The sequence below is a fragment of the Rhinatrema bivittatum genome, chromosome 3 (assembly GCF_901001135.1).
Source record: "Rhinatrema bivittatum chromosome 3, aRhiBiv1.1, whole genome shotgun sequence".
Lineage (NCBI taxonomy): Eukaryota > Metazoa > Chordata > Amphibia > Gymnophiona > Rhinatrematidae > Rhinatrema > Rhinatrema bivittatum.
The window spans coordinates 119,418,462-119,444,266 of NC_042617.1; the positions used below are offsets into that span (position 1 = coordinate 119,418,462).

General features: G+C 47.9%; 1 protein-coding gene across 6 annotated transcripts in view; it reads left to right on the plus strand.

Moving 5' to 3' along the window:
- The window catches only part of SYS1 (SYS1 golgi trafficking protein), a 32,014-nt gene extending 6,449 nt beyond the window's left edge, over positions 1-25,565 (plus strand). For 4 of the 6 annotated variants that reach the window (XM_029593643.1, XM_029593638.1, XM_029593637.1 and 1 more), the window contains exon 2: positions 20,600-25,565. In XM_029593643.1, coding sequence (XP_029449503.1) covers positions 20,653-21,123 — 471 coding nt within the window. In that variant the 5' untranslated portion in view covers positions 20,600-20,652 and the 3' untranslated portion in view covers positions 21,124-25,565. Of the gene's footprint in view, positions 1-19,445; positions 19,668-20,599 lie in introns of all 6 variants that reach the window. The other 2 variants (XM_029593641.1, XM_029593640.1) reach the window with 2 other exon arrangements.
- Positions 25,566-25,805: the final 240 nt, after the last annotated feature.

The window sequence follows — 25,805 nt, forward strand, 5'->3', positions numbered from 1 at the left end:
TCCTGATAGCCGTTGGAGACGGATCAGATTTCAATCTGACCTCAGCCCTAGTACATATTAGGGATGTGAATCGTTTTCCATATCGTCTTAACGATAGAAATCGTGTGGCAGGGCAAGAAAATCGTCTTAGGCACGATTTTTTAGTTAAAAAATCGTTAAAAATCGTTTTTTCCGATTAGTGCGCACTAACTCGAGTTAGTGCGCACTAACTGGGAGTTAGTGCGCACTAACTGAAAATGATACAATTTGACACTTTTCAGGTCAGTTAAGGTCAGTTTAGGAATGAATATGTATTCCTATTGGCTGCCCTCTTATTTATTCATGTTACCAAGTTTCCTACTGACAGTATATGGGGGATGGGAAATGGAAACAGTTGGTAGCTTGACAAAACAAGTAATGTGATCAGTCAATGTGACTAGAACTTGTGCCCTAACCCTGATACCAGGGGTATTGTGATCTTCCTGCACACAGTGCCCTATCCCTATTAATACCAGGAGTGTTGTGATCTTCCTGCACACAGTGCCCTATCCCTAATACCAGGGGTGTTGTGATCTTCCTGCACAGAGTGCCCTATTCCTGATACTGGGGGTGTTGTGATCTTCCTGCACACAGTGCCCTATTCCTGATACCGGGGGTGTTGTGATCTTCTTGCACACATCCCGATATCAGGGATAGGGCACTGCATGCAGGAAGATCACAACACTCCTGGTATTAATAGGGATAGGGCACTGCATGCAGGAAGATCACAACACTCCTGGTATTAATAGGGATAGGGCACTGCATGCAGGAAGATCACAACACCCCTGGTATCAGGGATAGGGCACTGTGTGCAGGAAGATCACAATACCCCGGAGGAGTGAGGGTCAGGCAGCTCCCCCCTGTCTGTGAAGCCAGCCTCTCACTAGTAATGCAGGGAGGGAGCTGTCTCAGACTTCACCATCCTCCCCCCCCCCCCCTTACCCACACACCATTCACTAGCTGGGACATGGGGGAAGTCAGGAGTGAGGGTCAGGCAGCTCCCCCCTGTCTGTGAAGCCAGCCTCTCACTAGTAATGCAGGGAGGGGGCTGTCTCAGACTTCACCATCCACCCCCCCCCCCCTCACCCACACACCATTCACTAGCTGGGACATGGGGGAAGTCAGGAGTGAGGGTCAGGCAGCTCCCCCCTGTCTGCGAAGCCAGCCTCTCACTAGTAATGCAGGGAGGGAGCTGTCTCAGACTTCACCATCCTCCCCCCCCCCCCTTACCCACACACCATTCACTAGCTGGGACATGGGGGAAGTCAGGAGTGAGGGTCAGGCAGCTCCCCCCTGTCTGTGAAGCCAGCCTCTCACTAGTAATGCAGGGAGGGAGCTGTCTCAGACTTCACCATCCACCCCCCCCCCCCTCACCCACACACCATTCACTAGCTGGGACATGGGGGAAGTCAGGAGTGAGGGACAGGTAGCTCCCCCCTGTCTGTGAAGCCAGCCTCTCACTAGTAATGCAGGGAGGGAGCTGTCTCAGACTTCACCATCCTCCCCCCCCCCTCACCCACACACCATTCACTAGCTGGGACATGGGGGAAGTCAGGAGTGAGGGTCAGGCAGCTCCCCCCTGTCTGTGAAGCCAGCCTCTCACTAGTAATGCAGGGAGGGAGCTGTCTCAGACTTCACCATCCTCCCCCCCCCCCTCACCCACACACCATTCACTAGCTGGGACATGGGGGAAGTCAGGAGTGAGGGTCAGGCAGCTCCCCCCTGTCTGCGAAGCCAGCCTCTCACTAGTAATGCAGGGAGGGAGCTGTCTCAGACTTCACCATCCTCCCCCCCCCCTCACCCACACACCATTCACTAGCTGGGACATGGGGGAAGTCAGGAGTGAGGGTCAGGCAGCTCCCCCCTGTCTGTGAAGCCAGCCTCTCACTAGTAATGCAGGGAGGGAGCTGTCTCAGACTTCACCATCCTCCCCCCCCCCCCCCTCACCCACACACCATTCACTAGCTGGGACATGGGGGAAGTCAGGAGTGAGGGTCAGGCAGCTCCCCCCTGTCTGTGAAGCCAGCCTCTCACTAGTAATGCAGGGAGGGAGCTGTCTCAGACTTCACCATCCTCCCCCCCCCCCCCTCACCCACACACCATTCACTAGCTGGGACATGGGGGAAGTCAGGAGTGAGGGTCAGGCAGCTCCCCCCTGTCTGTGAAGCCAGCCTCTCACTAGTAATGCAGGGAGGGAGCTGTCTCAGACTTCACCATCCACCGCCCCCCCTCACCCACACACCATTCACTAGCTGGGACATGGGGGAAGTCAGGAGTGAGGGTCAGGCAGCTCCCCCCTGTCTGTGAAGCCAGCCTCTCACTAGTAATGCAGGGAGGGAGCTGTCTCAGACTTCACCATCCTCCCCCCCCCCCCTCACCCACATACCATTCACTAGCTGGGACATGGGGGAAGTCAGGAGTGAGGGTCAGGCAGCTCCCCCCTGTCTGTGAAGCCAGCCTCTCACTAGTAATGCAGGGAGGGAGCTGTCTCAGACTTCACCATCCTCCCCCCCCCCCTCACCCACACACCATTCACTAGCTGGGACATGGGGGAAGTCAGGAGTGAGGGTCAGGCAGCTCCCCCCTGTCTGTGAAGCCAGCCTCTCACTAGTAATGCAGGGAGGGAGCTGTCTCAGACTTCACCATCCTCCCCCCCCCCTCACCCACACACCATTCACTAGCTGGGACATGGGGGAAGTCAGGAGTGAGGGTCAGGCAGCTCCCCCCTGTCTGTGAAGCCAGCCTCTCACTAGTAATGCAGGGAGGGAGCTGTCTCAGACTGGTATCAGGGTTAGGGCACTGTGTGCAGGAAGATCACAACACTCCTGGTATTAATAGGGATAGGGCACTGTAAGAGATGACTGTAGTAGATTGAATAAAGATCTGATGTTTCTGCTCTCGTCACACCAAACAAAAACAACACACAAGCAGAGAAGTCCTTCTTACAAAGCTGAGCTAGTGAGTTAAGTAGGAGGAAAAGTAAACATACTGGTGCCAGTGTGGCTACTTAAAAAATACACTTACCAACAATCAATTACATATATTTGAACTGTGTACAGTTCCAGCCAGGACCACCTTTCTAAAATGCACAGTGATTGGCAAATTCAACATGCACTAGCATTTCAGGTGCCTGCTAACAAAAATAATAAACAAACAAGTTCTAGTCACGTGAGTGCTGATCATTACATTACTTTTTTTGTCAAGCTTCCAACTGTTTCCATTTCACATCCCCCCAACCATATTGGTAACATCAATAGATAAGAGCACAGCCAGCCAATAGGAATACATACATACATATTCATTCCTAAGTGACCTTTACTGACCTGGGAAGTGTGAACACTTTGTTTCATTTTCTGTTGGTGTTCGTTAGTTTCCAGTTCCATTTCCCATCCCCCCAACCATCACCTCAGTGGTAACCTTGGTAACATCAATAGATAAGAGGGCAGCCAGCCAATAGGAACACATATTCATTCCTAACTGACCTTCAGTGACCTGGAAAGTGTTTATTTGTATCATTTTCAGTTAGTGCGCACTAAATCGAGTTAGTGCGCACTAACGGGGAGTTAGTGCGCACTAACTCGAGTTAGTGCGCACTAACACGATTTAACGATTTTTAACGATAAATCGTTAGAATTTCTATTGTATCGTGTTCTATAACGATTTAAGACGATATAAACATTATCGGACGATAATTTTAATCGTTGAAAAACGATTCACATCCCTAGTACATATACCCCTGCAGGAAATGTAGCTCTTCAGTATTTTCTGTCTCCATAGCAGTTAGGGATTCTAGGCACGCTAGCACAGCATTAGAGTAGATTTTACCAAAGAAATCCAAATTAAGAAGAAATCTTACCTCTACAGACGAGCCCCGCTCTCCTGCGGTGACACCCGTTGGGTCCCTCCCCCAGTCGAGATTCCCGATGTGAGTTCCATGATCCCTCGGAGGTGAGCCTCGGTCCGGCGGCCAATCTTTGGGGACCTAGCCCCCGACATCGGGTGAGGCTGAGAGGCAGGGGTGCAACCTCGAACGTGGTGGTGAAGGTATTTTCCCTCTCCCCCCGCAGCCGGAGACCGCCCGGAACGAAACCGGGAAGTGCCGGGACAAGGTAAGGTAGAAATCTATTTAAAAGTCTGGCACAGGTCGCCAGTGGGGACCAGTGCCACCGGGTTGATCGGCCCTAGCAGGGCTAGACCTCTGTAGATCCGAGAGCCCTACCACGTGTAGACCCTCAGAGGTGGTCGCCATATTGTCTGCGTGGTCGCCGTCACCATTTTGGCCCTGTTCTCCGCCCTGTCCGCCGACTCGATCCATGCGGACAAAGGAACATCGCGCGCACAAGCGAAGCGCATAGCCACACGCTCACTGTGCTGGGCGCATAACTTCGACCCATGTGCACAACAGCGCGCACATTGCTCGCCACACGCGCACTAAACCTACACGCACAACTGTATTGTATGCGCACAAACCATGGCTCCACCTGAAAATAAGCTCAAAGCTCAAGGCCTTTGTCCAGCATGCCACATTAGAGCTTCACAGCATGAGGAGGCCACAGCCCTATGTATACAGTGCGAAGAGGCCCTAGGGGACCCAACTCATGGCCCTCCCCAGCCCTTCGAGCGGTACGCCGGACCTAGCATCACACAGCAGGACCCTCCTCAAAGGGGTCTCCCCAGGGACATGGCGCCTCCTAGTTTAGACCCAGCTTCTATCTCCTGGGTGGAATTCTTCAAAGGTCTGCATACCTTTGTCCACATGCAACCGGGGCCTCCTACAATGTAGTCACAGGCTCCACCAGAGGACCTCAGCGTGCCAGGACCCTCTTTGCCCAGGGAGGTGATTCCACCGCCCAGAAGCCCCACCTTCGGGGACACAGACATCTCAGATGAGGAGCCAGAACCCCTGGAGGAAGGGGAACTCCCTCCAGGGACAGAACCCCGTCGAACCATGAGACGCTTCTTCACCAAGGACGAACTTCCAGACCTGGTCACACACAGCTTGAAAGAGCTTGCCATCCTGGGCACAAGCGCCTCGGGGGAACCTAAGCCGAACCCACTTTTGGAGGGACTTCGTCAGACTTCCCGCCATTTCCCACTATTACAAGCCATCCAGCAACTAATTGACCTTGAAGATTGGGCATCCAAATGGCAGATGAAATTTAATGTGGACAAGTGCAAGGAGTTGCATATAGGGAAAAATAACCATTGCTGTAGTTACACGATGTTAGGTTCCATATTAGGAGCTACCACCCAGGAAAAAGATCTAGGCATCATAGTGGATAATACTTTGAAATCATCAGCTCAGTGTGCTGCAGCAGTCAAAAAAAGCAAATAGAATGTTAGGAATTATTAGGACGGGAATGGTTAACAGAACGGAAAATGTCATAATGCCTCTATATCGCTCCATGGTGAGACCACATCTTGAATACTGTGTACAGTTCTGGTCGCCGCATCTCAAAAAAGATATAGTTGCGATTGGAGAAGGTACAGAGAAGGGTAACCAAAATGATAAAGGGGATGGAACAGCTCCCCTATGAGGAAAGGCTGAAGAGGTTAGGGCTGTTCAGCTTGGAGAAGAGACAGCTGAGGGGGGATATGATAGAGGTCTTTAAGATCACGAGAGGTCTTGAACGAGTAGATGTGACTCTGTTATTTTCACTTTTGAATAATAGAAGGACAAGGGGGCATTCCATGAAGTTAGCAAGTAGCACATTTAAGACTAATCGGAGAAAATTCTTTTTCACTCAACGCACAATAAAGCTCTGGAATTTGTTGCCAGAGGATGTGGTTAGTGCAGTTAGTGTAGCTGGGTTCAAAAAAGGTTTGGATAAGTTCTTGGAGGAGAAGTCCATTAATGGCTATTAGTCAATTTTACTTAGGGAATAGCCACTGCTATTAATTGCATCAGTAGCATGGGATCTACTTAGTGTTTGGGTAATTGCCAGGTTCTTGTGGCCTGGTTTTGGCCTCTATTGGAAACAGGATGCTGGGCTTGATGGACCCTTGGTCTGACCCAGCATGGCAATTTCTTATGTTCTTATGACCTGGAATGGGAGGCCCCAGAAACCACGTTCAAAGGGGGCCGGGCTCTGGCAGCCATGTACCCTCTGGAGCCCGCTGCCAAAGATCTCCTGGCATGTCCGAAAGTAGATGCCATGGTCTGCGCGGTCTCGAAGCGCACTACTATCCCAGTGGAGGGAGGGGCAGCGCTCAAGTATGCTCAAGACAGACATCTGGAATCTATCCTCAAACATTCCTTTGACGTCTCCGCTATGTCTTTACAGATTGCGGCCTGCTATGCTGTGGTGACACGTGCCTGCTTAGCGCAGACCAGGAACAACACTCCTGGGGAAGCCCTGGAACCAGCCGTATCATTCCTCGCGGACGCCGCTTCGGATTTGGTACGCACGGCAGCTAGAGGAGTTTCATCCGCCGTGGCAGCCAGAAGACAAATCTGGCTCCAAAACTGGTCAGCCGACACATCTTCCAAAATGAGACTCACAAGGATGCCTTTCAAGGGAACACTCCTGTTCAGGAGCGAACTAGAGAAACTAGCCAACAAGTGGGGTGAGTCCCCACTGCCGCAGCTACCGGAGGACAGGAATAAGAGAAACCAGCGATCCTTCCCCCGGACCTCCAGAGGCAGAGGATCATAGTGCTTCAACCCATATAGAAGCTCATATCAAGTGGCCCGCCCTGCAGGCCGGAGCCAGTCCTTTCGGAACAAGCACAATAAAAGGGGAGCCAGCTCGGGCCCAGCCCCAGCCGCACCCCACAATGAAGATCAGCCGACCCATCCAAAGGGAGAAGCCATAGGGGGCAGACTGGCCCTATTCTACCAAAGATGGGTCGAGATAACTTCAGAGAAGTGGGTCCTATCCATCATTCGAGAGGGATATTACCTGGATTTCCACCACCTCCCTCCGGACAAGTTTGTGGAATCTCCCTGCCATGACCTTCCAAGAGAATGGCTACACAGACCAGATTACTAGCCTTAGAGGCTATAACACCGGTGCCTCCACAACAAATAAATACTGGCCATTATTCCATCTATTTTATCGTTCCCAAGAAGGAAGGAACTTTCAGACCTATCCTGGACCTCAAGGCGGTCAACCGTTACCTGAAGATCCCCCGCTTCCTCATGGAAACCCTACGCTCGGTAATAAGGGCGATACAACCGGGAGATTTCCTTACCTCCCTGGATCTGTCGGAAGCCTACCTACACATTCCGATCCATCAAGAGCATCAGCGTTTTCTACGCTTCTCGATCCTGGACCGTCACTACCAGTTCCGGGCACTACCTTTCGGGTTAGCCACTGCACCCCGGACGTTCACCAAGATCATAGTGGTGGTGGCAGCAACACTGAGGAAGGAAGGAATCCGCATGCACCCTTATCTGGACGATTGGCTGATCAGAGCGAAATCCCCAGAGGAAAGCCACCAGGCAACCAACAGAGTCAAAACTCTACTGGAGAGCCTCGGGTGGGTGGTCAACACAAACAAGAGCTGCCTGCAGCCTTCCCAATCTCTAGAATACTTGGGAGTCCGGATCGACACCAAACAAGACAAGATCATCCTGACACCGACAAGGAGATCAAAACTGATGACCCAGTTACGAACCCTGTTGAGCGAACTTCGCCCCACAGCATGGGATTACCTACAAGTTCTCGGCCTCATGGCATCCACACTGGAAGTAGTCCTAAGGGCACGGGTTCACTTGAGACCCCTAAAATGCTCACTACTATCACGATGGAATCCACTGTCCCAGAACTACACCGTTCGGCTTCAGCTCCCGGACAGAGTTCAGGCCCAACTATGATGGTAGCTATAAGAAGCCCATCTGAGCCAGGGAACGAGACTATCCTACTCACCACGGATGCCAGCCTACAAGGATGGGGAGCACACTGCCAGGAGCTAACCGCCAAGGGCAATGGAACAAAGAAGAGTCGGGATGGAATATCAATCGCCTAGAAGTCCGGGCAGTCAGACTAGCTTGCCTAAGGTTCGGTTACAGACTCAGAGGCAAAGTGGTCAGAGTAATGTCTGACAACGCCACAACAGTGGCCTACATCAACCGTCAGGGAGGAACCAGAAGCCAACAGGTGTCTCTGGAAATAGACCCCCTAATGTCATGGGTGGAAGTGAATCTTCAAGAGATCTCGGCCGTCCACATTGCCGGGAAAGACAATGTCACAGTGGACTACCTCAGCAGAGAGAGTCTAGATCCAGGAGAATGGAAACGGTCAACCACAGCATTCCAATTGATAGTAAACCATTGGGGAACACCAACCATGGACCTCCTGGCAAGCCAGTCCAACGCCCAGGTACCCAGTTTCTTCAGCCGCAGGCGAAGAATCCCAGTCCCAGGGAATCGATGCCCTGGTACAGACCTAGCCACAGGAGACTCTGTTATATGCCTTCCCGCCGTGGCCACTATTGGGCGCGATCATTCACAAGATAGAATACCACAGGGGGCCAGTAATTGTAGTGGCCCCAGACTGGCCAAGAAGACCATGGTACGCAGACATGCGAAGACTGCTGGCAGGGAACCCCCTGCTGCTACCTCCACGCAGAGACCTGCTCCAACAGGGACCGATCCTCCACAAGGATCCAGCTCGATTCTCTCTTACGGTCTGGCCATTGAGAGGACTCGTCTAAGGAGGAGAGGACACTCGGGGGCAGTAATTGACACCCTACTCCGAGCACGCAGGTTCTCCACATCCCTAACATACATAAGGATTTGGAGAGTATTCGAATCCTGATGTGAGGACCACGACATCATACCACACTCAGTCAAAATTCCTGCGATTTTTGGAATTCCTACAGAACGGACTACAGAAGGGAATGTCCCTCAACTCCATCAAGGGTACAGGTGGTGGCCTTGTCATGCTACAGAACCAAGAACGAGAGCGGCAGCATAGCCTCTCACCCGGATGTCTCCCGCTTCCTGAAAGGAGTCAAGCACATCAGACCACCCCTAAAGTGGCCGGTGCCTCTTTGGAATCTCAACCTGGCCCTAGATTTCCTAGCAGGAACCTCCTTCAGACCTCTCCGCGGCCTGTCTCTCTGACTATTAACATTGAAGACAGCCTTCGTGCTGGCAGTCTGTTCAGCTCATCATATATCCGAGCTACAAGCACTATCCTGCCGGGAGCTGTTCCTCAGACTCACCCCTGGGAACCATCCAGTTACGCACAGTTCCGTTGTTCCTCCCCAAAGTGGTGTCTCATTTCCATCTCGCTACCATCACCAGATGAGCATAAGAATTCGGAAGAGGCTCGAAGTCTACGACATTTCAACCTCGGCAGGCTCCTAGTCCGATACCTGGAAAGGTCAGACTCCGTACGAAAGACGGACCATCTAGTCGTCCTTCACAGTGGGAAGAAGCAGCAGGAAGCGGCCTCGCGAGCAACCATATCCCGCTGGATCAAAGAAGTCATCAAGGCGGCCTTCATGGAAGCAGGCAAGCCCCCGCCTTTACAAGTCATGGCCCATTCTACTAGAGCCCAAACAGTGTCCTGGGCGGAAACCAATATGCTGTCACCCACCGAGATCTGCAGGGCGGCAACATGGTCCTCCATCCACACCTTCTCCAGGTTTTACCGCCTGGATGTTCAGGCTCGGGAGGACACAGCATTTGCAAGGGCAGTACTAAGTGGGTCACGGGCAACCTCCCACCCGGTTCGGGAGTAGCTTTTATACATCCCATTGGTCCTGAGTCCATCTGCTACATGCTAGGAAATGGAGAAATTACTTATCTGATAATTTCGTTTTCCTTAGTGTAGACAGATGGACTCAGCATCCCACCCACGGCTGCCGTTACTCATGGAATTCTCGGGGGACATCCCCGGGAACGAGTGATTCAAGGGTAAGCCATGCTTTCCTTCATCTAGGACACCCATCCTACCGGGTGTCGACGCTTCTCGGTTGAGGGCACTGGCAGTCTCCAGCTATAGCCAATTCAACCAGTTCAAATTAATCAAGTTAACCAAGGTATAAAGTTAATCAAGTTATTCAAATTAGTCAGTCACACATATATCCACAATGCTTTTCGAGGAGAATACTGAAGAGCTGCACTTCCTGAATGGGTATATGTACTAGGGCTGATGGCAGATTGAAATCTGATCCGTCTCCAACTGCTGTCAGGAGTACACTATACCCATTGGTCCTGAGTCCATCTGTCTACACTTAAGGAAAATGAAATTATCAGGTAAGTAATTTCTCCAATACTTAGTTTTTGGGTACTTGCCAGGTATTTGTGGCCTGGATTGGCCACTGTTAGAGGCAGGATGCTGTGCTTGATGGACCCTTGGTCTGACCCAGTATGGCAATTTCTTGTGTTCCAGCAGATGGAGGCAGAGCTCCAGATCTCTTCCCCGAGGCCCTCTTCAATATAGGCTGGTTCAGCAGGGAAGGAGTCATTAGTTCTATGCGTACAGCAGATGGTAGGTGGAGCTGGTTCAGCAGGAGGAATAGGTGACAGCCTCCCTGAGGTCGCTTTCCCTGGGGACCTTCTAGGATCGCTTTTCCCCCAGGGCGATCAGGCCTTGTGGCCCTGTGAGTGGGAAATGCTAGAAGCTCAAGCAGTGGCGGTAATGAGTAGGCCTAAAGGATCACGGGACTCGGTCCGAAATCCCCCAAACCCCTCGCAGCGACAGAGTATGGAGAGGGGCAGGAAGTGCCTAGCGTGTGGGATGCAGTGTGTTCCAACCGTTTCTGGCTCCATCTGCCGCAACTGCAATGGTGTGGCGGTTGCTGACCCGGAAGTAGTCGGGGTGGGGAAGGCAGTCCTGGTTTCTGCGCCACTATCGGAGGCCGCTGTTGGACAGCTCCCTGCCTCCTCTCTGGCAGCCCTGGAAGAGGAATTTTCTGAGAGGGGGGGGGAGAGGAGATCTCTTCAGTATTTGTGCTCCTGATGCACAAAATTTATAAAGAAATGAAAGGAAAGCCCATGGGCAAAAGCCCCAAAGGCAAAGGCCCTGATCCCACTCCCCTTGCAGGAAAGAAGAGGAAATTGGAATTTAGGGAGGAGGAGAAACCCAGGCCCCTACAGGAGCTCCTGTTGGATGAATAGGAGGACTCATCCTGGGAGGATTCCCTGTAGAAGACTAGAGCAGGAAGTCTCAGCGATCCGGTTGTTTAGGGCTGAGGAATTAGCTCTTATTTCAAACATTTCCCAGGTCCTCAGACTTTGGGAGGAACAGCCCAGGGGCCCTAGGCTAAAAGGGAATCCCATCCTTACGGGGATTAAGAGACTAGCAAGGGCCTTCCCTATACATTCCGCGATCCAAGATATGATTAATGCAGTGGACTTTGCCAGACTCTAGACTACGAAGTAGAAAGAACATGGAAAAACTGCATGTGTTGGATCAGACAGGGAAGGAGGAGGGCCTGCTGGAACTCCCCAAGGTGTACGCAGCAGCAGCTGCAGTCTCCAAAAAGACAATTATCCTGGTCGAAGGAGGGGCAGCCCTCAAGGACTTACAGGATAGAAGGATCAAAACACTTTGAAAGGTTTTGAATGCGTACCCCAGCACTACGCTCAGTGATCTGCGGAGTGTATGTGGCGAGGGCCTTACTTTGCACACTGCAGCCGTCCTCACAAATAGGTCAGGCAGAAGGGACCAGTAACCAAGAGTTGGCCCAAGCAGAGTCCATTGCAGCCTATGTAGCCGATGCCCTCTATGACCTGATTAGGATTATGGACAAGCAGGCTGCAACTAGCATGATGGACAGGCACCTCTTGTGGCTGAAGAGCCGGGCAGCAGACTCAGCATCTATGGCCAAGCTGTGCAAACTCCCGTTCAAGGGGAAATTGTGGTTTGGGGAGGACTTGGAGGCCCTGATGAAGGGCCAAGAGTCCAAACCCTTGAGGTTCCTGGAGGACAGAAGAGGGAGACCACAGAGAGGGCACACCGGTAGGCAGCTACTCAAGGACACCAGGCAGGCCAGGTGGTCAAGCTTCCAGCCCATTAGGGAAGGCAGGGCATGTGGGTAGCCTTTTAGGGGGAGGGGGGCAGATGTGGCTCATGAGGCACAGGAAACAGAAGTTATCCCCCCAAGGGTCACAGTGATGTTTCGAAGGCCCACTCAAAGCCTCCACAGATCGAGGGCAAACTAAAGGAGTTTTATCACGAGTGGACCTTAGTAACATTAGATCGGTGAGTTCTCAAGAGAAGGATACTACTCGGAACTAAAGAGCAGCATAAGGGACCAGTTCATCCCCTCACCCTGCAGTAGAGCAAAGAATCTGGCAGTTCAAGAAACAGTGACCAGGCTGTTAGATGTCAAAGCCATTGCCCTAGTTCCCAGCCAGGAAAAAGGAAGAGGCACATATTCCATATTTTTCATAGTGCCAAAAAAGGATGGATCTTACTGCTCAGTGCTGGACCTCAAGAAGGTAAACCTAGCACTGAGAATCCTGCATTTCAGAATGGAGTCCTTAGGAACATTCAAGGAAGCAGTAAGAAGGGGTGAATTTTTCTCTTCCCTGGACCTGCTGGAAGCCTATCTGCACATTCCGATGCGGGAAATCTTCCAGACGTTTTTGTGCTTTGCTGTCTTAGGCGATCACTATCAGTTCCAGGCACTACCATTTGGTCTGGCAATGGCCCTTCGTACCTTCACAAAGGTCTTAGTAGTCATAGCAGCCACCCTGTGCAAGGAGGGCATCTGAGTCCATCATTATCTAGACAATTGGCTAATAAGAGCAGACTCAAGGCAAGAAGGGATTCGCAGTAACAGTCATATGACAGCTAGAAGCCTTGGGGTGGATAGCAAACCATCGCAAGAGCCATCTCTGCCCATCTCAAACATGGCAGTACCTCGGGGCACTGTTTGATACAAGCAGAGGGATACTGTTGAGAAGAAAGGATAGCCTGCAGCGGCAGGTGAGCAGATTGATATCCATTAGGGAACACAAGGCAAGAGCTTATCTTCAAGTGCTGGGATCGATGGCTGCAGCCATTGAAGCAGTGCCTTAGGCAAAGGCACGCATGAGACCACTGCAGCAGTATCTCCTAGCAAGTGGAGCACCACAAGAACTGGATTAAAAGTGGAAACTGCCATTGTCGCAGCATGTAAAGGAAAGCCTATGTTGGTGGCAAGAGAAGGACAACCTAGCCAGATGCTCCAGTTTGGAACCCTGACAATGGACCGTACTGATGACAAACGCCAGCAGCAAGGGCTGCGGAGAACTCTAAATTGTCATGTGGCACAAGGGCTCTGGTCACGGCAGGAGAAGAACTCCATGAACAGGTTGGAGACCAGGGCGGCGCTCCTAGCCCTAATTGAATTCCGATCAGGGGTGAAAGGTCACTTAGTCCGGATCTTCTCTGACAATGCAACAACAGTAGCCTACGACAGCAGGCAAGGAGGAACCAGGAGCTCACAGATAGGGATAGAAATTGCCCACCTAATGATGTGGGCACAGCGTCACCTGCATGATATCTCGGCGGCCCAGATAGCAGGGACAGAAAACACACCAGCAGACTTCCTAAGCTGCCAAACATTGTACCCAGGAGAGTGGGAGCTGTCAGAGGAAGTGTTCCAACAGATAGTGACTCAGTGGGGGCAATCCCAGTGGGATCTCAGGACCAAGAGAAGCAATGCCAAAGCAGCCAACCTTTTCAGCAGGAGGAGAGTACAGATCCAAGGTATCGATGCGTTAGCCCAGCAATGGCCCGAGTTCTTATCTACATCTTTTCCCCCTGGCCTATGGTGGGAAAAAATTCTCAACAAAGTAGTGAGATACCAAGGTCAAGTAATCCTAGTAGCACCAGATTGGCCGAGACAGCCATGATACATGGACCTAAGCAGGCTAAGCATAGAGGAGTCGATCAGTTTCCAACTAGTTCAAGGCCCTCCTGTACCAGGGGCCAGTCAAAATGGAAGATCCAGCACAATTCTCTCTTACGGCATGGCTATTGAGAGGGAAAGGTTCAAGGAAAGAGGTTGCTCCACAGAGGTAATAGCCACAGTCCTGACGGCGTGGAAAAAATCAACCTCAGTGGCCTATGCAAGGACCTGGAGGCTTTTTGAGCGGTGGTGCTCTCAGAGAAACATTACCCACAGGCAAGGCAAACACAGCAGCAATATTGCGGTTTCTATAGGGATGGGCCTGTACAAGGGGCTAGCGGTAAGCTTGCTTAGAGTCCAGGTAGTGGTTATAGCCTGCCACAGAGATCGGATTAAAGGCTCATCGGTGGCATCTCTGCCAGACGTGGTCCACTTCCTACAAGGGCGAACTACATACAACCTCCCTGCAAACTAGTAGTGCTAGCATGGGATCTGAACTTGATGCTGAGAGCGCTAGCTAAAGCGCCTTATGAATTCTTAAAAACGTCAAGGTAAGGAACTCTCCTGGAAGACAGCCTTCCTAGTGGCCATATGCTTAGCAAGATTCGGAGCCAATTGGAGGCCGGGCGCGCCGGTGATCTCACGGCCTAGCGTTGACAGGGCCTTTAAGTGCAGCCACCTTTCCACATCGGACACTCGGGACGAGGATGGGCAGGCCTGCGCAGCCGGTGCATAGCCCATCGGGGTAAGGCCACCACCGTCCCTAGCTGCCGCACACCAAAGCCTAAAGCCTGCACCACAGGAGTAGCAGGACCTTCGCCACCCACGTTACACCCGGCCTCGCCAGTGATCTCACGGCATAGCGTCGACGGAGCCTTTGTGCGGCCACCTTTCCAGGCGCCGTGCGCCAAAGGAGCACGACAAAGGAGCCCGCCCCTTTGTGCGCCCCTTCGTGCAGCCAGAGAGTGCGACAGTTTCTCTTTCTCTTCTCCCTCCACCCCCTTGCCTCCCAGTACTTGGCTACTAGTACCCGCTCAACAGCTTCTCCCTCCCCGTCCTCTTCCTATTCCCTACTCCACTCACACGACAACCAAATGAAGATGCTAACATACCCCATCCCCATCATTAGACAACTTTATCACTACCGAAGAAAACCAGTTACCCCCAAACACCCTCAGCAAAAGAGGTCCCTGATTCCCATAATGACTTCCCCCTCACACAATTCCTTGGTGTCTCACTTTTCTCTCTAACACTTTTCAATGCCCAATCCCTCACAAAAAAACCTCACATTCTCAATGACTACCTACTGGACTCGAAACCTGACATTTGTGCAATTACTGAAACCTGGCTGAAACCCACAGACATAGCTTTAACCAACCAACTACCTCTATAGCTGTACGATCTATTCTCAATACCCAGAGAAAAAAAAGAGGCGGCGGCCTACTTTTAGTTGCAAAAAAAGAGCTAAGACTAATTCCTCAGACTATGAAACCAGCCTCCAAACTCGAAATCAGCCTCTTCAAATCAAACCAACTACAAATATGCCTAATCTACTCCCCCTCCCTGGGGCTACTAGACTCAGATCTATCTCCCCTCATTGAACTCATCGCCAAACACATCAACGCTGACTCCCCAGCCATCATCATGGGAGACTTTAACCTCCACGTCGACATGACTCCACCTTCCCCCAACTGCGAAGCTCTTTTGTCTTCCTTCAAGGCCATGGGTTTTAAGCAAATTATCAACAGTCCCACCCACAACGCAGGCCATACCCTGGATCTCATTTTCATAAACTCAAGCCTCACACTTACTTCCCCTCCCTCCTGCTCCCCAGTCCCGTGGTCTGACCACTCGATCACCACAGACCTCTCGATAAAGGAGAACCCGACCCTCCCTCTCCCCAAAACCACCATTCACTTCAGGAAACCCTGTTCCATGGATGACCTCAGCTCCCACCTTTCTACGGAACTACACAACTTAGACCTCTCTGACGCAGACTCTGCCCTTGCCTCCTGGCTCAACATTACTAACTCCATGGCGGATAAAATATGCCCCTTGACAGTGAAAGAATTAAACCCCACCCTTAAGAATAAAAAACCCTGGTTCACGCTAGAACTGAAGAATCTCAAATGAGCTAAGACACGAAGAACACATATGGCGCAAGGAGCCCACCCCAGCTTCGTTGTCTGCTTACAAAGCCTCCATGCACAGCTACAGGGCTATCATTCTCCGTACAAAGAGAGATTTCTACGCCTGCAAAATCCACAACTTCCTCTATGACGCGAAGGCCTTGTTCTCACACGTGTCAGAACTCACAAAACCCTCCCCTCCCTCTATCCCCGATGACCAAGCCCAAATTAAGTTCACTGAACTTGCAACGTTCTTTGAGAAAAAAATCTCCAACTTCATAGCCCTGCTCATCTCCTCTAATATCCAGCCCCCTCCCCCTTATACCTCCTCCAACTGCCAGAAAGCAAACTTTGTCATTTGAACTCACTTCATCCCTCGAAATCGAATCCATCCTCAAGAACATGAAACCACCTTCTCACCCGTCTGACCCCATCCCTACAAAACTATTGCTTACCATTCCAAAAACCATCTCCAAGCTGTTGGCTGAAATTATAAACTGCTCTCTATCCCAAGGATCAGTACCTGACACTCTGAAACTCACCACCCTCAAACCGTTATTAAAGAAACCCAACCTGGATCCTACTGACCCCTCCAACTTCCGTCCCATCGCCAACTTTCCATTTATCGCTAAACTCATGGAGAAACTTGTCAACACCCAACTCTGACTACCTAGACGATCACAAGATACTCTTCCCCGCTCAGTTTGGATTCCATAAATCGCTAAACAGTGAATCCCTCCTAATATCTCTCACGGATAGCATCCTTATGGGCTTAGACAAAGGACAACCATTCCTATTGGCACTGCTTGATATCTCAGCTGCTTTTGACAACGTGAATCACTCCATTCTCATCAACCGCCTTTCGGACATTGGCATCTCAGGAACTGCCCTCAGTTGGTTCAAGTCCTTCCTCAGTAATATAAATTACAAGGTTAGAATAAGCAATAAAGAATCCCACCCCGTCACCTCAACACTTGGAGTCCCTCAAGGATGATCCTTCTCCCCTACTCTCTTTAACATTTATCTCCTACCCCTCTGCCAACTCCTCGCTAATCTAAAGGTAACTCATTTAATTTATGCCGATGATGTGCAGATTCTCATTCCTATTACAGAATCTTTCTCCAAAACCCTCACTTTCTGGAACAGCTGTCTGCACTCCATCAACCTCCTCCTCTCCAGTCTCAACCTAGTCCTTGACACGGCCAAAACTGAGCTCCTTCTCATCTCGCTGGACAACAATAACCTTTCGTTCAACAACCTCCCCACGACCTGAGAGACCTTGGCGTTATATTGGACAACCGACTGAACCTAAAAAAATGTCAACAATACAACAAAAGAATGTTTCTATAAATTATAAATTCTAAAAAAGCTTAGACCCCTCCTCCACTTACACGATTTCCGCATGGTTCTCCAAGCCACCCTATTCTCAAAAATCGACTACTGCAATTCCCTCCTCCTAGGCCTCCCCGCAACTACCACTAGACCTCTACAGATGCTCCAGAATGCTGCCGCAAGGATCCTAACCAATTCTAACTGATGAGACCATGTCACGCCCATTCGTAGGAATTTACACTGGCTTCCCATTAACTTCAGAATCCTTCACAAAGACCTTACCATTATACACAAGACCATCCATAATCAGTCCTCACTTGAACTAAATATCCCACTTCGTCTACACACCTCCATCAGACCTGTTAGAGCAGCGTATAAAGATACCCTTCACGCTCCCCCCACAAAGTCCTCTCTCCCAGCTTCCATAAGGAAACGTGCCTTCTCCACAGCTGGACCTTCTCAATGGAATGCATTACCCCCAGATCTACGCCAAGAACAATGCCCACTGACCTTTAAGAAAAAACTCAAGACTTGGCTTTTCAAACAAGCATTTCCTTAAAAGGCTGCAGAATACTCACTGACTCTCAATGCTGCCCGGTCTTTAGCACCATGTTGTAATCATTAATACCATCCCTGTGTTCCTCCTTTCTCCCTTCCTCCCTGACAACCTTCCCTGTCAACCCTCACTTAAGTATATCATCTGTTACCATGGTTCCTCTAGCTGTGTATCCCTCCCCCCCCCACTCTCTATCTTCCCAACCCAGGTACCCCCAGCTCTGGTCTCCCTCTCCCAGTCTCTTTTCCCTGCTTAAGGTTTAAGTTAACTTGTTTTATCCTTTGTTCCTATGAATCTCGCTCATGTTTTACCAATGTTATTCACATGTTATTACCTGTTCAAGGAATCTCACCCTAGTCATTACCCATTTTATTGGCCATGTTATTACCCCTTGTTCGATGTAATCCACCCATGTTCGATGTAAACAGATGTGATATGACTTGTCATGAACGTCGGTATAGAAAAAGAATTAAATAAGAAGAATATCAGAGATGCAAGCCTTATGCCGGGAACCATCTCTCTCTTTCTCAAAAGAAAAGGTGACACTGAGGCCACTTCCATTCTTAGTCCCCAAGGTGGTATCTACATTCCACCTTAGTCAACCAGTCACTCTGCTAGGGTTCAGAAGGGCGGACAGTAAAGCGGGGAGAAAGGACTTAACTTTCTGGATGTGAGAAGGATCCTCTGGAAGTATCTGAAGGCCACGAACAAGTTCAGGAAGTCAGACAAGCTATTTGTTCGGTACTCAGGAGCCCGCAAAGGAGAGGCAGCCTCCAAGACCTCAATCGCAAGATGGATCAGGGAAGCAATTGCCTTGGCTTATGTAGCAAGTGGCAAGGAGGTACTGCAGGGCCTGATGGAACACTCAACAAGGGCTCAATCCTCCTCCTGGGCAAAATTTAGGTCTGTGGCTCCTATAGACATTTTATAAGGCAAACATGGGGGACCTTGGTGCACAAGTTCACGAAGCATTACAGGGTGCCACCTGCATGAAAGAAGAGATACCAGATTTGTGATGGGAGTCCTGGAAGCAGCCCTGGGACTTACCATACAGGATGTCGATAGCTTAGCTACATTCCACTGTGAAGACTGGTGTGGCAGGACGAAGAGGAAGGTACAATTAGATCTTACCTTGCTAATTGTCTTTCCTCAAGGCCTGACAGACCAGTCACAAATCCCTCCCTGGTACATAAATGAAAAAAGAGAAAACTTGGAAAGAAGAGAAAGATATAGAGGGAGAAGATTACCTCCTTGCAACCATCCAAGGCAGCAGCTTTTAGAGGAGGTAGTACATCTGCTTTTCATAGCAGCCCCCTCGAGGCAAGGGGCAAGGGTGGAGTTGGGCAAGGTCCTTGGTGGACTAGTCTTTGGCCATGGACAGGCCATGTTTTAAGCTTCCAGTTGGGTTAAGGCTACTCCAGGTAGCTGGGGGCCAAAAAAAAAAGGGGAAAAAAAAGTATATAACAGAATTATATAAATAGAGAAGTCAGGGGGGAAGGGGGGGGGGCAACTAGGAGGTTCAGCAGCCCCAGAGAGGACACTCCACACACCCCCCCCCCCCCCCCCCCGAGTAGTAGTGCCCAGCATTTAATTTTTTTTTTCTTTATTTTCAGGATGTGGTTTAAAACCACATTTCCTAGGGGACATGGGAAGCGGCAAGGATTACGAGATTCATGATAGATAGCACCAACTTGGGTAAAGAACCTGCTGATCCAGCCTATATAGAAAAGTGCCTCAGGGAAGAGATCTGGAACTCTGTCTCCATCTGCTGGTAGGGGGACAAAACCCACTATGAAGCCTGGTCTGGTAGGCCTTGAGGAAAGACAGTTAGCAAGGTAAGATCAAACTGTACCACAGTCCACTCTGATTGGCACATTGTGTATAGTTAGGAATTAGCAAACCAGTTTAAAACATATTCATCCTTGAAAATCAGCCCTCTTTCTGGTTTTATATCTAAGCTGAAACCACTATATGCAAATTAACTGCCAAGCTTGCTCAAAAAGAATAAATGAGACTAATATGCAATACTTTATTTTACTTATATTAGCAGGCAGTTTCCAATCAAGCGGTCTGAGAACACTGAATTTATTTGCTTTCCTGCTCACTCTGAACAGCTTTTAGCATCGGGATACTGTTAATACAAGTGGACTTTATAAATAAATTTTAAAAATATTTAACACATACATGTAGGTCGCATTATCCAGAATGATAAGCGGCTTACATAACATACTTAGCTATACTATTGTTGTTCAGAACAATTATTCCATTGCTCTTCTTTCTCAAGGTGTATTCTATATTTTGGTAGGATGGTTTTTCTTTGCTATTCATTTTGTCTTTCCTTTCGTACTGTGCCTCATGCAGAAATGTAGGTCTCCTAACCTATATCCAGTTTCTGAGGAGTACACCTGCTGCTGGTAGGAGGATCTTATGGGAAATCCCAGCCAGTAATTTGTGTGTCTGGTGTAGAAAAACTTACAAAACTAGGACAGAACCAGCGACACTTCTGTCTATGGCAATGCTGTGATGCTCACCAATTATATAACATATTCCAAAGAGGAACTTAATAAGGTTGTGAGGAGCACATTCTAGCTAAGCAAATGAGATGTTGCTTATACTATTGTGAGTTAGTGAAGAATAATAGTGAAGAGCTCAGGGCCTTTTTCTTACCCGTTAACAATATGATACTGTAATTGTCTTTAAGTGACACTATTTTTCTTTACAACAGTTTGCTGTAAATGTGATGTGACTTTCCTATTTTTCAATGCAGCAGAAGACAGCAGTATTTTGTGCACAGCGGCATTGCTGGAGGCAGACCTGGGAATGGCAGGACAGTTCAGGAGTTATGTGTGGGATCCAGTCCTTATTATTTCTCAGATCCTTCTCATGCAGACTATTTACTACAGCTTCCTTGGAATCTGGCTTGCAGTGGTCGACAGTCTGGTTCAGAACAGTCCTAACCTTGACCAGATGTTCAGTTATGAAGTGTTAGGATTTTCCATCCTTCAGGGAAGACTTGCTATGATGGCTTTTATCCTCAATGCTTTAACCTGTGCCTTGGGCTTATTGTACTTCATTCGTCGAGGAAAGCAGTGCTTGGATTTCACCATCACAGTTCACGTGTTTCACCTCCTGGGTTGCTGGATTTATAACAGTCGCTTTCCGATGACTTTAACGTGGTGGCTGGTCAATATTGTTTGCATTGCTCTGATGGCAGTGATTGGGGAATATCTTTGTATGCGAACAGAACTGAATGAAATCCCCTTGAATTCAGCTCCCAAATCGAGTGTGTAGACTTGATTTTAATACTGGACACATGTGGCACACAGCTTTCCAGTTTTCTAATATTGCAGTATTTATCCTTTCATTGCTTGAAAAGTTCATCTCAGCACAGGGTGTACTCAAGCTCGTTGGATGCTGAAGGTTCTGAAAAAGCAGAGATGGTGATGCCTTTCAACATCCAGTAAAAATGAGGCTGCTTCTCGTCACCTTCACACTGCACATTAACTGGCTTGGAACAGAACACTAGAGAGATGATCTTAATCTTTAGATAATATTACAACATTTAACTTTGTTGCCATCAGGTAAAGGAGAGAGATTACTTTTCAGTTCAGGGCTGCAGTGGATTACAATTTCTGCCTTTTTATTGGGGTGTGCAGTTTGAGCTCTGATCACCTTTCTTGGCAAGATCGTCAGAGCATGAATGGACCTGGAATGGAAAGCAGCAGTGTACTGGGATCATCCAGCTTCAGCTAACATTACTGACACAACAATGCAAAAAGTGTTTATTTTACCCTCTCAGACTGTCGTCTTTTAGATCCTTCTGGGTTTTAAGTAGTAAACAAGCCAGACTTGGACTGCAAGGAAAGAAAGCAGCTGTGCACATCAAAAAGCTCTTATGATCTTGGAATGTCCTACTTTTCTTAATACATGTTAAGTTGCTGCTTTTGAATTTCTGTACACAAGAATGATAAATAATGCAATGTAATTTAAACTATTAGAGCAGCAGTATCTTCTGCTTATTGCAGAATGTAATTTTTTAGTGAGAGGGGGGAAAAGGGATAGAAAGGGACCAAAAACATTTCCTCTTATTTATTTATTTTTTTTTAAATTGGAACTTTGCTGTAGAACAATTAAATGAGCCTTTGGAAAATAGGGAAGTAGACCCCAGCATTCCTTGTTCCCTCTGAGACTAAGCCAGCATACGTGAGTTAAATGGTGAAGCGTGATTGATGGTTTTTACAGGCCTGACATCACGCCCAAGGAGCAGAGGGACAGCAGGAAACATCACACTTATTGTCTGAGAGATCAGAGACGGGCTTTGCCATGTTTAATTTTTAAACCCAGAGCCAAGGGAATCGGTCTCCTTTCAATCCTCCTTTCTGCCTCCTACTAGAACTGATTCCTTGCAGTGAGTCAGAGCTACTGCTGCTTTAAGGTAATCCCAAGTGTATGGTGGTGATGCCAAATGTGCTGCAGCCTTGCCAGTGTTCTTTGTACAAAACAATTTTCAGACTTCTGTGCACATGTGAAAGAACTCCTGTTACCCCCAAACTATCAATATAAATTGCAGACATAACCTCTTGGTTTCAATTTAAAGGAAGACTGCTGTGAGTGTTGACATTACTATAAATAAGCACTGTAATTGCTCCTCTTAGGAGACTGTGATTTTGGGAACAGTGTATTAAATGTATTATATTTTTAAATGCACAGTGGGAGTGGGAAATGTGACTTCTCATGACACACATGGAGCTGCATTCCTAGAGAGTGACATGGGAAACCAAGTTCCCACTCTTACAGTTCTATTGGAATTCATTGCAAGTGCTGTATTCAGTCTCCTGTAGACAGCGAGTGATGGCATTTCTCATGGAAATATCAAAACACGGGTGCTGGTTCACCCCCACAAGTATAATTCTTATTTCAAGTTCTTGTCTGGAATATATACATGAAAAGTAGATTGGTTTCTTTCCATTCCTCTGCTGCTGTTATGTATCCTCACCTTAAGCCATAATCCCCTTGCTTGTGCCACCACTGTCTTCCTTAGGCCTAGTTTAGATCTTCCCAACAGCAAATTGTAACTTCAGATAATGAGCAACAGGGCAGCTGAATTCCGAGAGATGTATCTTTTGATCATACTTCATTCAAATAAGGGTTAACAAATAAATTGTAGGTGACACCACTCACTCATACTTTATAAAATGAATAGAAAATGTGTGAGGTGTGAAAACTGGGCCCATATATTCTAATTTTCAAAGCACTGTGCTCTCTTGAGTGGCAGTAGCTTTTCTTTTCGGCTTAGAGAGAATGCCTATGTTGAGAACGTTTTAACTACAGGGTTTGATCAACAAAAATTAGGCCTTGTCTGGATTCTCTAGTTCAGATTCCTGGAAGACTCGAGAAAGAGATTCCCCAGTGGGGAGGGATCCTTATGACTATATTGCCCTTAATGCTCTCTGCTTGGGTTGTCTGCTGCTGGACATACTGCACCTGTCACCTCTTTAGATCTTATTGGAGCCCCACCCAACTCCTTTCATACAGTGTGCAACTCTTAGAAGAAAACGTCGGGACCTTTTCTCACTTTCCCAGCCCTTGTTTATCGTATTAAAACTTTTAACTTAGTCTGTGCCGTTGATTTCCTTTCCCGTCAGCCCAACAGCAACACAGAAGGAATGCAATGTCATCGCATGGGAAACATGGATGTTTTTACTTCCACACCCTCCATGCAGTGAATGTACCTAAACCCAGTTTTATTAGACTTTGTTTTATTAGGGCCATATTATATCCAAGCTTTCAATGAAAAGGTATAACTGTTTCCAGTGCTGGAAAATATTTAGAAAACTTAAGATACCAATCAAAACTTTTTAGGAGACAAGGAACTTATTTATTTTGGCTTTTGCTAGATATGTTTGTCTTGTTTGTTTTTTGGCCTTTTTTCCTTTCTTTTGGTTTTCTATGCTCTCCTTTTCCTCCACATACTCTCTTACTTTCTACGCTCCCCACCCCACACACAACATCTTCTCCTTTCCCCAGGCATTTATGCTCTCTGCCCTTCTCTCCAGGTACTCTCTCACCTCTCCAGCATTTCTTCGTCTATGCAGCAGTGAGCAATCCGGGGGCACCGCAGCTCTTACTGGGCCTGGCCAGCATTAGGCAGCCCTCAGGCCACCATGCATATTACAGCTACTATTATTACTATAACGCTGCCAGTCATATATCACACTCGCTTCTTCTTGGGCCTGGCTGACAGTGAGCAGCCGTGGGCCAGCACCACCAGCAAGAGCAGGGTTTCCTGGACCAACAACACGTGCTGAAGTTTAGGCATCTGGATGATATGGCACTTGGGCTTTTTCCAGTCCTGAGTGTTCGTGAGACAGAAATGTGTACAAATATTCTTTATCTGTCCTACAACTATCAAAATACTGTTGTCATACGAAAAATACAAGTGGTTTGTAGCAAAGACAATAAACCTTGGCAAGATCTTTGTTGGCACTATTTAGTTCTTCATCCAAAGTGTTGGAGGAGATAGTTCAGGGTGCAAAGTTATATATATATATATATATATATATATATGCTATAATTTTGTATCCTGTACTATTTATGTGTGTAATGTGCATCTTAAAATGTAGATTGCTAGTGAAGTGAAAAAGAAAGTTTCGCTTTAAGTAAAGAACTAGAGAGATGCTGTCAGGTTCATGTTTGCATGGAAAACTGGAACAATTTTAAGAAAATTGTCTGCAGAATTTCTTTACAGTTTCATTGTATCTGTGGAATCATTCCGTGCTTTATCTGGCTAGATGGGGAGGAGTTGGGGGTCTTTACTTGTTTCTATTGCCTGCCAGAATTCAGAAATCAGGCAGTTTGGAGCCTCTTCACAGTCCACATCTATCACAGAAAGGGAATTGTAGCACAAAAAAGACAGACAAGTAAATTGTGTCAAAAATGATGAAAATGCAAGACCACATGAATAAGCAAGAAAATTTACAAAGAAGCCTAAAAATTGCTGATTTTGTAGTTTCAGTGTTTACCTAGAACTCTACATTTTTTGAGGGAGGGGCATTTTAAAAATTTGCCTCAAGTTTATGGTTTAAAATATGGAGAACTTTCAACTTAAAGAACGCTTGTTCATTAATTCTTCTGTTGAAACATTTTGTGATATAGTTAAAAAGCCCATGTTTTTGCTGTCCCCATATTTTTTTTTAAAAGCTATCTGCCACGTGAGGATAATGTACAGACCAGCTTCATAGAGATGGTCTAGGAGAAACTGATATCAGTTGCTCTGTGAATCCAGGATGAAATGACGTTTTGGGATATAAAGGGTTAAAAACTATTGTTCCCACTTTCTCTTAAAATATATTTCTCTGTTTTTTGCAAAATGTTTCTGGGTTGTGGCTGTAAAGAGCAAATAAACAAGAACCATGATCCCAGCTTTAAGCCTATTCCCCAAAAATAATCCCCTTGAAGTGCTTAGTGTGAATGCAGAAGAAATGATTGGAAAAGGCAGATGCAGTCCTCCATGCAACAGGTTTGTGCAATTGTTAAAATGCAGTAAATTGAGATCAAGCAAAGAAGTTAATGCGCATCCATGTGAAGGGGATTTTTATTCTATCTGAGTAAAAAAGGATATATTTGCTGTCAGTCTATTCATTAAAAAATCATTTGAATTTTGGGGTCTATTTACTAAAGCATGTTAAGGCTAATGTAAGCATTAATTCACATTAAACCAGTTTTTTATTGCATGTTAATACTTGTATTATTTAACACATAAGACCATAATATATGGGTCAAACCGAGAGTCCATCAGGCCCAACATCCTTTCTCAGTAGTCTAGATCTCTAAGAAATACCTGGCAGATTCCAAAGAATAGATCTATTCTTGTTGCTCATTCCCAAGAATAAGCAGTGGCTTTCCCGACTCTACCTGGCTAGTAATTATTTATGAGCCTTTCTTCTAGGACCTTGACCAAACCCCTTTTAAAC